The 14,034-nt window shown below is 35.0% G+C and overlaps 1 protein-coding gene across 2 annotated transcripts in view; it reads left to right on the top strand.

Annotated features, from left to right (window-relative positions):
- The window catches only part of LOC306844479 (SLIT-ROBO Rho GTPase-activating protein 3), an 85,107-nt gene that overhangs the window by 32,776 nt on the left and 38,297 nt on the right, over positions 1-14,034 (top strand). For both annotated transcript variants that reach the window (XM_079376643.1, XM_079376644.1), the window contains exons 3-4: positions 1,490-1,652; positions 9,054-9,116. In XM_079376643.1, the coding sequence (XP_079232769.1) occupies positions 1,490-1,652; positions 9,054-9,116 (226 nt within the window). The remainder of the gene's footprint in view (positions 1-1,489; positions 1,653-9,053; positions 9,117-14,034) is intronic.

The raw sequence follows: 14,034 nt of genomic DNA on the forward strand, positions 1-14,034 counted from the left end.
AATGCCTTGTACCTTGTTTTACCATGTTTCTTGGACTTATGCTATGGTAATACTTAATTGTATTTAGTATGGTAACATCACGGAATTTTTTATAAATTAATTTAAATACCACATGCAGTATAATCAATGGTGATCATGCAGTAAAATTCTGAAATATTATTCCAGTTCAAACTAACTGTTTACTATTTTTTTATATTTTAAAATGTAATTTATTTCTGTGATGGCAAAGCTGCATTTTCATGATCATTACTCCAGTCTTCAGTGTCACATGAGCCTTCAGAAATCATTCTAATATGCTGAGTTGTTTTTTTTAAAAGTAACCTAAAAATGTGTTCGGTGTGAAGTCAAATGAACTGCTTAATACAAGTCAAAATATTATTTAATATGTCTGTATCAACTTCGACTACACTAGGTTACACCAACAAAAGTCATTTTTTAAAACTTAGATTTGGTGGCTTCTTAAAGAAGAAGTGCACCGTTGTCATCACCGAAAAGAAAAATAATAATGTCTGCTTTCAAACAGGATGTCCAAACAAATTACATTTTTGGGGGAAATCATCTTGCAGAATACTTACAGATGTCTCTATATATTAAGCTATGCTAGTTTGTTTTTGGTAAGCTTGTCAAGCTCCCAAAAATCAGCATTAATAGGCTAGTGGTTGGCATATGCTTCTTTGTTTACTGTATATCCTCATTTGAGGGCAGATTACAGGGCTAATAACGTTCGCCACATGCAGCAGGGAGATATACGTTCCTCATTAGCAGCGATTAGCATTTCACTAACTCTTGCAAGAGGCCACACTTTGATGTTCTCCCCTTAGTCCAAATACTCTCTGAAGTAATTGCCTTTGCTCCTTGTGTCGTTTATCCAAAGCCTCATCCTGCTATCTCTCGGCTTTCAGTACTCTCAACTCTCAGTTATTTATTTCTGCATTCTCCGTTCTTCAGCTTGTTGATTGGTTAAGAAGATAGGACTAAGAAAAGAAGTGAAGGGTTAGCACAGAACACAAGCTTATGGTCCCAAAAGCTGATTAAGTTCAAGCTAGGACGATTTCTGTCTCAGCGTCATTATTTTTAGCCGTGTTAAGGTATTAAGTGATCAGTTTACTGTCAGGTGCCGAGTACTGTACGTGTGGTATTGGAGACTTAAAGGGATAGTTCACCCAATAATGCAAATTCTGTTATTATTTACTCACCCTCAAGTTGTTCCAAACCTGTATGAGGTTCTTTCTTCTGTTTCGCACAAAAGAAGATATTTTTGAAAAACGTCCATAGTATTTTTTCCCGTACTATGTAAGTCAATGGCTACCGTCAACTGTTTGGTTACCAACATTCTTCAAAATATTCATCTTTTTGTAAATTTCGTCTGAAAATCTGACAATTATGGGAAGACGATATGTTATATGGAGAACAAGCCAAACATTTCAGTGCAATCAAGCAAACTTAGCACAGTATTTAACATTTATTATATCTTTCTCTCTCCTTCCAGGAAAGAACAACACCTCCTCTCTTCAGTAAACTGCTGGTATCTGGTTTTGAACCAGACTCGAAGAGAAAGCAGAGATCATGCCACACTTAACGACATCTACATGAACAATGTCATTGTTCGCCTGGCTCAGATCAGCGAGGACGTCATCCGGCTCTTCAAAAAGGTCTGTAGCTTTGACATCCTTCTTTTTCTTCTCACATCCATTTAAATACAATTATAATCTCATGTCCACTTTTAGCTTACAGAAACCTCTGTGTTAATACTCATTATTTGATCAGACTTTTAAGTGCCAAGACATTTTTTTAATACAAAATTGGATTAAAAATCTATAAAATGCATTGCATTGTGGGATTCAGTATTGTGGGCATATTTTAATTGTGTATAAATTTGTATACATCCATGTTATTTATTTTTTAGGTCTATTGTGACTTTTAGGACTGCACAAAATGTTTTCTAGCAGAAACCTACTGGAGACTATGAAAGCTTGTTCCCACCATGCAATTTTGACTTTTTATTTAACATTTCTGGCAATTTTCTTGCAATTCTGAGAAAAATGTCCTAATTCCTGCAATTCCTAATTTATATCACACAATTGTGACTTTTCTCTGAAATCTGAGTTTACATCTCGTAATTTTTTGTTTTGTTACATCTCACTGTTTCTTGTTTCCACAACAGAATAAAAAAATAAAAAGGCGACTTTTTATCTCACATTTCTGACTTTTTTCTCACATTTGCAAGCTTATATCTCATAATGCCTACTTTTTTCTCAGAATTGCAAATTTAAATCTCACATTTCTGAGTTTATATCTCACAATTATGACTTCATGTTTTCTAGGTATTGCGAAAAAAGTGTTATATAAAAAAAGTCTGAATTGCGCAAATCTTCCATAGGAAACATTGAACCTTTCCAAATGTTGAAAATCATAACAGCCACTCCAAAATTATTATGTATTCTTTCACACAGCCAGTTGACTTCATACATTTGCATGCAATTTCTTGGCAGACATTTTTCTTAGCACAGCATCGTCTACCTCCTGCTTTCTTGTTTTAGCTGTACCAATTTTAGGCTGATTTTAAATGCTTGCAGACGGTGTGTACGGATGGTATGCAACAAAATGAATGTGCATGTCTAAACGCACATGCTGTCTCTCAGTGTGTCTACAGCCTATTTATGCACATCCTCTCAGAGTTAAAGTCATACTGTGGCGAGGAGTGCCGCCACTGGCTGTATTCTCTGTGGTGTGACTTATGGGGTCTGGACTATATGAGTTGGAACGCTGTCAACACATAGCCTGGATTCCTGTGGTGTAATCCAAACACTACTAGCGTGTTTACACCTGGCTGCTTTTCCTGTAGGTGAGGCCCTCTGCTTCCAGCCGCCATTCATAGGAGAGTGGTTCAGTGAGGTGACTGTGAACCAATAAAACACACCTAGAGCACCCTGGGAAACTGTTAATTGCTTGCAGTGAGTGTACTCAAGGTCACCTAAAATACCTTACTCTGTATGAATGCATGCATGAATGCTGCAGTGATGTGACAGGCTCATATTTATAAGCAGGACTGCTTATCTTTACAGATTTGGTGATTTGATTCTAATTCGCTTCTAATTTGTTATCTGATTCAGATTACAATATAGTTTAATTCAGTTTTGATTTATTTCGGGATTTTAGACAGTTAGAATGTCCATTTTGCTTTTTACATTTCAGATCTCTCATCTAATGTTTTAATGTAGTATACAGAGAGCAAGAATAACTTGCTGTATTACAAAAATATGAACACCATTAATTATTTTTTATATTTTTGTTAAATGTTATCACCAATAATCATAAATTTTATTAATATGTGGATATAAAATGAAGAACCCTTTAAATTGCATTTCTAGTGTCAAACTATTATAACTGGTAAAACTATTATAAAAATCGAAACTCTTAAACACTTTTCAACACAAGTCTTTTTAAACGATTCATTAAAATGAAGGGCTCAAAAGAGTCATTTCACTTCAGTTCAGTTATTTTTATAGTCATTCTATACATGTTGACACATGAGAACAAAACTGTACTCCGGTTCATGAGTGTATTCACAAAATTAACATACAATATTACAAATGTACAATAATACAATATTTGTTCATGAATGAATCAACTCTTGTTAAAATGAACCAAATTTAAAAAGTTCTTTGCAACACTGGGGCAATAAAACATATTCACAGTTCATAAAACTGATTTTAAAGGACATTTTTGATTACTTTTGGTGCTCATGTACAGTTGGCTCACTCCTTGATGTCCAGTGTAAAAAGCAAAGTAGTTGAGAATCACCAGTCTAGCAACAGGAGTCTGCTGTCTGGTATGATAATGAATAGCCTTCCTTACATCCTTAAGCTCTCATTTGAACTTTTTCTTTAATTACGTGTTTAGGACGTTCAGTAGCAGTTAGTAAACGCTGACAGCAGTTTTGTCTACGTCAGAGGATTCCAGCACACAGAGAGATGAGAAACGCACACCTGAGGTCAGCGGAACGCTCTGCTGGTGGGTCGGATGAGGATGAATGAGCAGCAAAGACAGCTGGGAAACATGTACTGTAGCTTGACAGCATTTTGAACAGTCTTTCGCTAGTGTACGCAGCAGCAAGAGACTGCAGTGTGTCAGTGGCTTTAGCTCTTTCATAATATTGCATCAGAGGTTTCCACTGAGAGCTGTTGCCATATATTCTCCCCTGAGAATGTGATGTATGCAGTAATACTGATCCTCAATCCCCAGGGGCCGTTTAATAATGCCTGTTTTGGCTCAGCAAAAGCCTGAATTTGCAGTGGGTTTGTGAGAAGATAAAGAAAAAGGCAACACCTCATTATCTTACAAGATGTAATGTCCTGTCTTTTATTTTCCCATGGTAATAATTTCATGTCATTTTTTTTTCACTCAACACATGACCAAGGCATTTATTTATTTATTTGGTATTGATATAAATTTTATTTTTATTTTATTTTATTTATGTTTAAAAACTAGTGCTGTCAAATGATTAATCGTGATTAATCGCATCCAAAATAAAAGTTTTTGTTCACAGAGTATATGTGTCTGTACTGTGTATATTTATTATGTGTATATATATATAAATACACAACCGTGCATGTATATATTTAAGAAAAATATGTTACGTTTATATATTAAATATATTTATATATAATAAATTATATGAATATAAATATATACATGCAAATATTTTCAAAATATATACTGTATGTGTGTGTATTTATATATACATAATAAATATACACAGTACACACATATTATGTAACGAAACATTTATTTTGGATGCAATTAATCGTGATTAATCGTTTGACAGCACTATTAAAAACTAATATTTATTAACAATCCTACTTATGAACCTTTAAAAACACTAATAATGTCACGTGTTGCAAATCCTTAATTTTAGTTTTATATACACAGTGGTGTGAAAAACTGGCCCCCTTCCTGATTTATTATTTTTTTGCATGTCACACTTTAATGTTTCAGATCATCAAACAAATTTAAATATTAATCAAAGATAACACAACATGCAGTTTTTGAATGAAGTTTTTTATTATGAAGGGAAAACAAAATCCAAACCCACATGGCCCTGTGTGAAAAAGTGCTTGCCCCCTAAACCTGGTTGGGCCACCCTTAGCAGCAACAACTGCAATCAAGCGTTTGCGATAACTTGCAATGAGTCTGTTACAGCGCTGTGGAGGAATTTTGGCCCACTCATCTTGGCAGAATTGTTTCAATTCAGCCACATTGGAGGGTTTTCGAGCATGAACCAGCTTTTTAAGCTCATGCCACAGCATCTCAATAGGATTCAGGTCAGGACTTTGACTAGGCCACTCCAAAAAGTCTTAATTTTGTTTTTCTTCAGCCGTTCAGAGGTGGATTTGCTGGTGTGTTTTGGATCATTGTCCTGCTGCAGAACCCAAGTTCGCTTCAGCTTGAGGTCACGAACAGATGGCCGGACGTTGTCCTTCAGGATTTTCTTGGTAGACAGCTGAATTCATGGTTCCATTTATCACAGCAAGTCTTCCAGGTCCTGAAGCAGCAAAACTCTTCTTTTTCTGAAATGCTGTGTTACTTTTATGCCAGATGTAATGGGACACACACCTTCCAAAAAGTTCAACTTTTGTCTCGTCAGTCCACAGAGTATTTTCCCAAAAGTCTTGGGGATCATCAAGATATTTTCTGGCAAAACTGAGACGAGCCTTTATGTTCTTTTTGCTCAGCAGCGGTTTTCGTCTTGGAACTCTGCCATGCAGGCCATTTTTGCCCAGTCTCTTTCTTATGGAGGAGTCATGAACACTGACTTTAACTGAGGCAAGTGAGGCCTGCATGTTGTTGTGGGGTCTGTATTGAAAGTGTATTGACTCAGTGCATCTCAGTGTGGTATGGAAACAGCTCCAATCAGGACTGCAAAGCACTACAGAGAGTTGTGCGCTTAGCTGAGCGCATCTCTGGGTCTGCTCTCCCCTCTCTGCAGGACATCTACCTCAAACGCTGCAAAAATAGGACTCAAGGACTCGAATCACCCTGGTAACCATCTATTCACTTTGCTTCCATCTGGTAAGCGCTTCCGTAGCCTGATGGCAAAAACTGAGAGACTTAGGAGGAGCTTCTTCCCCCAGGCCATCAGGCTCCTAAACTCTAACTCTGTGTCATAATATCACTTGACTCCATGTAATATCACCATATCAATAAGTTATTCATAATTTTTCTCCATGTAAATATCATATATCAATAAGCTATTCATAATTTTTCTCTACCTCATATTGCTGCTATTCAAATACCCTGTACAACTTTTTGCACATTATTTTTTGCACATTCCTCTCATTACTATTTGTCAACAACATACTGACCTGCACATTTATATTTATATTTTTTTATCTTATCTTATCTTATCTTATTTTATCTTATCTTTTATTTTATTTTATGTTTGTACTTCTTCTTAATATTTGTATTCTTTATAATTGCACTGTCCTTGGAGCGGACCTGACCTACATTTCACTGCTCGTTATACTCTGTATAATTGTGTATGTGACAAATAAAACTCTTGAATCTTGAATCTTGTAGTGACCTCTTGGATGAGTCGTCGCTGCGCTCTTGGGGTAATTTTGGTCGGCCGGCCACTCCTGGGAAAATTCACCACTGTTCCATGTTTTCTCCATGTGTGGATAATGGCTCTCACTGTGGTTCTTTTTCACACCACTATATATATATATATATATATATATATATATATATATATATATATATATATATATATTTCTAATTTAAATATTTCTCATCAAATTCTCAAAAAAAAAAAAAAAAAAAATCTGAGCTATACTGTCCATATTATTTTTTGCAGTTCTGTACTTGGTCTCTTAAGCAGCTATTGTGTGTTTATACGATTTTCTTGACAACATTTTTTCAATCAGGCATTTCATCTCTTTCATCAGATTTTGTGCTGTATTGAGTCTACATGTTTCCTAAAAACAAAATCAACACATATGCATGAAATATTGTGAGGTGCTTATCCCATTAGCATGGATGATTAGATGTGTAAATTGGTTGCAGGGATAAGTGTGTATGTGTATGTACACATTCATGTGTAGAGAGAGATTATTTTTGATCCCTAAGCACAGGCCTAACTATACACATGCTGTAGCCTTTATTGATCGCTGGGAATTATGGTCCATTATGCTTTACGAACATAAAAGGGCACTGGAGGGATACTGGGGTAATTCATTCAGACAGACTGGGATCAAGCTATTTTTTTTTTTAAGTATGACAGCTCTTTATTGCATCAAAATATCACAAAATGTTTCATTCCATTAGTGTGTGGTGTATTACAGTATTAGTAATTTCGTTATGTGCTTTTGTGTTTTGTCCAATATACCTGGTTATTTTTATTTAAGTTATTTAGTAATTGTACTACTTAATTCAGTTACCTGCCAAGGCAACGTTTCTAATTTTTTCAACTAATATTAGTATTTGTTCAGCTTTATTTCAATTCCCGAAATCAATTTTTAATAGTTTTAGTTTGTCAACACTGTTCTTGCACAGATGTTACTTTAGAAAAATCAGTTCATGTGCTTTTTCATATCATTTTGTTTTATTTTCTTTTTATTATGCATTGTTTCGTCATCAGATTTGTTTTTTATTATTATTAGAGAAATGCACCATTTCTACACACAGCTTTTGACCTGTTGACAGGAAAGGTGATGCTCGTACCTGCAGATTCTGTCTCCATGGGGGTTTTACCAGACGTTTTTTTGTGTCTGAATGAATGTGTCTATCTAGGCCGGTCTCTGTCTTTGTGCTCAATGAAAAAAAATGTGCTTGCAGTGAACAATTTCCAGCTTTTCTGGAGTTCTTGCCCTCCAGTTTCTGCCAGATTGTGTCACTGACTTTAGAGTTAAAAGCAGTGAATTCTCTCGGCTCACACGGCAGCAGGGTGTACGTGTGCATGTAAGCAGGAGCAGCTATGCTGTGTGGGAGGAGGTACAAAATGTTTTTCTCCTCTAGAGTTGTTTTCTTTCCCGTTAACTTGTTTATAGCATTATTAAATTATTATTTTACCACTGGAATGCATAAGCAGTTTTCAGTGTCACAGTCAGAGTATCTAAATCAGCCTGGTCCCTGTCTGAACCTCTGTTTACAAAAATGCTGCAGAGGTTATGTAAAAAGCATTGTATCAAATGATCGATCGATTGAAAACATGAGCCTTTTTGGCATTTTGCAGCAATATTGTGTGGTCACCATACAGCAGTGAGAAACATGAAGCCACCAGCTCGATGATGATAGAACATCCAATTAACCAGTGAAAATTTAATCAGCGAGTACAGAAACCATAAATATAGCCATCTGTGAAACCAAGCTGCTGAAAAAAATGTTTAAACAGTAGTATGCTACTTGTTATTTTAAACTTATTATTTTGCATGTTTTAAGCAAATATTGTTTATTGAAACAACAGAAATGTGAAGAAAATGGTAAAAAAAAATAATTGCAGCTAATATTACTTTCAGTTCATTTGCTTCACTTGGAATGGAAATTCAGGCTATAGTCTACACTAGTAGGTTTTTCATCTGAATATTCCATGCATAAAAAATTCTTACTGCAAACAGTATACCGCATAGCCTACTGCAGAAATACTATTAGAGTAGTGTGAAAGTATGTTATTCTGAACACTTTCAAGCACAACCGTAAAAAAATTTAATAAAAAATTGCTTTTATTTGCCCTGTTAGCTTGAATTATGGATGTCGGTCAAGTATGTTTGTGATGCTTGGCAGGTTATAAAAAAGAGCTGATATTTGTGCCACATATTCAAAATGGGAAAACAACATCTTTCATATGACACCGTCAAAAAACATGGGGTTGTAAAGTTATAAATGGAACTGAATGAGTAATACTACAGTAGGTGTCTAGCAAATGAGGTTTTTAATGTTTCTAGATGTTTCTTTACTTTTATATTGTTGTTTTTGAATATATTCTAATCTATAGTGTAGAGTTTAGAGTTTGATTAATTTGTGACCCGTTTTTTTTATTTGTGTGTGTGTTGCAGAGTAAAGAAATTGGCATTCAGATGCACGAGGAGCTGGTGAAAGTGACAAACGAGCTGTACACTGTGAGTATAATGTCTCTTAATCTCTCTCTCTTTATTTTTCCTTCTCTATTTTTCTCGCTCTCCCTCTGAATGGAGCTCTCAACTGCTGTGTCCTGCCATGCACCATGGAAACACTGACTCTCTGGCTAAGAACAAAAACAGTTTGGCTGTGCGACAGTTTGGAGAAGAAAGAAAATGTTGCTTCACATAGTTTTCTATTAAAGGATGGGAAACTGAATCAAGGGAATAATAAAAGTGGTACTATTCGCGATAGTGCTAGTGATGGGAAAATAGTAGATTGATAGAGACGCCTGTGACGTTGTATGATTTTAATCACTTCCATATTGCTTCAGAATCTGGGTCATTAGGAGCCGAAATCCTTCTTTGATTCCATTGCTATAGTTTCTCTTACATCAACCAAGATGCAGGTACTTTCTTTAGGCCTCTCAGTTTTTCTGCCTGGATGAAATCCAACCTACTTCTGCAGAGGAGCAGGATGAGATTAATGTTGTCACCCATGACAGGACATCAGAGGGAGGTTCTTTACAGTTCCTCGAGCTATTCCAGATGTCCTCTTTGCATCTTTATGCAGGTGGCATAGTAAAATTTCTCACCCGTATCTCTAGATAAAACTAGCTGCACTATATGATCATTCTCCTGTTGTGTCATTTCTTGACTACGGCTGTAAATTTTAGTGTCAAAACCGAACATAAAGATCTGAAACTATAAAACACAGTCCTAAGCCATTCATAAATCCCTACGAGCACAAATATGAAGCTTATGAATCAGGAAAACACTGTTCCTTCCTTTAAATTGTTGAAACGCACACATATGCGTTTTGGGATCTGGCGCTCTGATGCTGATGTGTTTCAAGGTCACTGACAGGGAGTGTAATGTATCGCTGGAGAAGACATGGGAGAGGATCATTATCCTTTCCCTGCCATCCTTCCTCTTTCCTCTTTTTTCCTCAAATTAAGCCTGTCATGATACCAAATCCCTGCAGAAAGAGGGAATTTATTAAATTATCACGTTATGCATCATTGTGGTCACAAAAGATTTAGTATGTCATTTTTCTGCTAAATAGACAAAGAAATGTGGGTGTTTGTATTATATTTGCGAAATTTCTGCATTGGTTTTGCAATGTGCTTGTGAATTAGGATGATCAATGCTTCTTGGTTTTCTTTCTTGGGTATTAAAGCAAGGCGCTACAGGCAAAACCTCTGTATTTTCGCACACTGGTCAATTTTAATATTTTGTGCTATTTTGCTTCTATAACATATCTGTCATCTTTCAGACTAGTGGAAAGAAAACATCCAAAATACACATTTTAAGTGTTTACTGTCTATTTACGTGTGTACTTATCAATTAAATATATCTTTTAAATGTTGTTTTCTCAAAGTGAGTGAAATCTCCACTTCAGTACAGAACATACACCCAAATGTAAGGTTTGTGCAGAGTACTTTGTTTATATATCATTCGCCTGATTTATATAGCATTTATATTCCTTTTTTTTAACTGTTGACAGTATGTTCTGATTTATGGAGTGATAAAAAGAGATACTTAAAATCCCCTGTGTAAAACCTTTAACTCCCTCATGTCAATAAAACAACAAGCAATAAAAACAAGACTTTTTCATTTTAACCTGGCTTGATCTAATGTTTAGATTTCCGTTCTAGAAATGTGTGCAGATGAGTGCATATTTAATCATACAATGCCTCATTTGGGTATTTAAATATAACATTTCAGAAAAATTGTAATACAAAACAGTTGTTTTAATGTATTGTGATTAATCAGCTGGAAGAAGTATGGTGATATCTAGTAGTTACAATTTTACCCTATTCACCTAGTGTCTTGTATTCTATGTTCCACAGTAATGGAAAGTACTGTGAATTTTGCACACAGTTTGTGGAAGGTGAAAGCTCAGCAACTTTTGCCAGGGAACAGGCTTGTAACAAATGAGAGCTGAAGTACATCAAAATATTGGCTGTGTATTGTGTTTGAGAACAGTAATCCTTTTTCTGAATGATGGCAAAATGGCTTATTATAAATTCTTCAGCTTTAAGGAAATTAGTATTTAGTGTCCTTGCATGACTGCACTTGAAGCTCTATTACACATGCTTCTATGCATAATATTTGGGTGTTGACTTTGAGAGCCCCTTCCTAAAGACATAGACATGTGACTTAATTTTATGTAATTATGTAATTTTATGAAAGACAAGCTGGAATTGCAGGCCTTCAAAATCTAGGATGCTGTTTCTTTTATTCAGTCAGCTTGCAGCTCTGTCCTCTGTTATGGTATGGTAAACAAGACAAACCTTTATATTGATTGAAGAAATTAAAGTTCTTCCTTTCATTTCTGTTCTTTTACAATCTGAAAAAGGTTGTCATTCATTCTCATGGTCATCTGACTCATCAGGGTCTTAAAGAGATCATCAGGATATGATGAATGAGTCTGTGCTGCCCATTTAGCCAGTCCTTTTCTATCACAAGGTCTTACAAAAGACAGTCTGTTTTGGCCGATTGACAGGTAAATAGTTACCTGGAATGTTTCAAAAATTTCTTCATTGTTCAAGAAGTTGAAATTGTAGCAGTTAGGGTGTGTACCGCAGTACAGAAGCATGCAGACGTGCTCTGGGCGGTTTCTGTGGAGATGGAAGTTTTATATAAATCATTGCAAGTTAGTTTAAGGTTTCTGGCTAATGCTCAAATACTGAGCTAATGCGGCTTAGCAAAGGGAAAGAAAAACTAGCATTGCACAGCTCTTGGACAAACCCAGGCCACAACCTCAAGGCAGTGATGCTAGATGTGAGCATAAATGTTTTGTCAGTTTTTTAACCTAAGAATGGTGAGACTGTACTTCATGTTGTAAAATGTAAACTAGTGTTTTTAGTTTAAGGGAAATATATTACTTTTTTATAAAACAATTGATTTCAGTTGTTATTTATTTTAATTACATTTTATTCGATTTTATTATTTTGCTTTATTTGGTGAAATATGTCCTGATGAATTTGCTTAAAAGTAATGTTTTATTAAAAATTGCAATTTAATCACAACTAAAGGATTTATATTTTTATAAAATTCTCTCTGTATCTCTCTCTCTCTCTCTCTCTCTCTCTCTCTCTATATATATATATATATATATATATATATATATATATATATATATACATATAAATGTAAGCTGAAAATCAGGGTTGCTTTAACCTACTGTTTTTCATAAAATATACCATACAATTTTTTATAGTAACCATATTTAATCTGATGAATCCATACGGATTTATCCATGGGTTTACATGTGGTAATTACACTGATTTTACACATGGTTATTTTGCAAGCTACACATTTTCATCAGGGTTGTTGCAGAGCAGAATTTACTGTCCTATTAAAATAATTTGTATGAGACTTTTTTTTTACATTTTATTTAAATATTTTTTCTAATTACACGTGTTTAAAGAGATCCCAGTACTGTATCTAATGTTAATCTTGGGTAAACATTGCTCTCTACAGCTGAGGTCATCTCACCTCAACATGCCTGTAAATACAATTTTGATGCTGGAGGTTTGCCAACCATGTCCATCAAACCTGCTTGTAAACATGTTCCTTTGCTGTGTTCTCTTTGAGGGGCATGAGCTGATGGGTGACAGCTTTGAGAGGAGCTGACTGCTAACCTACATTTTCTCCTGCACTGGAGTACATAGTTCCTGTCACATTTACTCACCAGCACAGTATTTTTATTCATACTTTCAGCCTGCATGCATATTTAAGAATAAGTGCCAATTTGAGTGTTGCAGTCATATTCAGTTTAGCCTGTTTTGTCATTGAAAATTATAAAAAACATTATTAAATTCTGATGATCGGTTCTAAGATATATTATTTGGTTATTTTACATATATGCTGATGTGTGCAAGGTTTGTATGTAGCACACTATAATATTTGACATGTAGCATGCCGCATAGAAGGCGGTTTTAATGGTTTCTTCAAACATGCATACTGCAGATTCTAGCACCACATTTTGCCCTCCATCAAACTTGTAATGGCTACATCATTTACACAACCGCATGTGAGTACACCATCTAAGAATCGGTTAGCTTGAAGACATTTCACACATCTGTGTATATTTACTAGACCCTGTTAAAAGAGCTGGTGATCTGTCCTGGAGCCAGACACAGCTTGCACTTCTCTAAGAAACATCCTTTGCATCCTCTTCCTAATGAGCTTGAGGAAACAGCTTTTTTCATCAGGGAATACTAGGGACACTGGGCCTGGATCCTGTGTAGAGTTTAATGACTGGAGCATGTTATATTAGTTCGAAGAACAAGGCTGATGATGTAGCTGTATTGAAATTAGCATGGCTTCACCTTGTGCATGCCAATATTTTGAAGTATATTTGTGATTAAATGGTCCATGTTTTATGAAACAGTTGATCTTTTTCATAAAGGTATTAATTTTACATAAACTACAGCTCAAAAGTTTCTATTCATCGAAGAATACTGAAAAAGTATAATTGTTTCCACAAAACTATTAAGCCGTAAAACTAATCAACATTGATAATTAAAAGAAATGATTCTTGAGCACCAAATCAGAATATTAGAATGATTTCCAAAGGATCATATGACACTAAAGTCTGGAAAAATGGTTGCTGAAAATTTAGATTTGCCATCACAGGAATAAATAGCATTTTTAAAATATACTAAAAAAGAAAGCAGTTGTTTTAAATTGTGATATTGCTTCACAATATTACTGTTTTTGTTTTTGTTTAAATAAATGCAGCCTTGTTGAGCTTAAGAAACTTTACAGGCCTCAAAACTTTTGAAAAGTAGTGTATATTGCTAAAAGGTAACTTTTGTCAAATATTTTCTTCTATCCAAGTTTATGTACATCCATAAGATTATCAGTAAAAAGATTGTAAATATTTGCTCTGATTTTAATTCCTTATTGA

The sequence above is a fragment of the Barbus barbus genome (assembly GCF_936440315.1).
Source record: "Barbus barbus genome assembly, chromosome: 25".
NCBI classification, from domain to species: domain Eukaryota; kingdom Metazoa; phylum Chordata; class Actinopteri; order Cypriniformes; family Cyprinidae; genus Barbus; species Barbus barbus.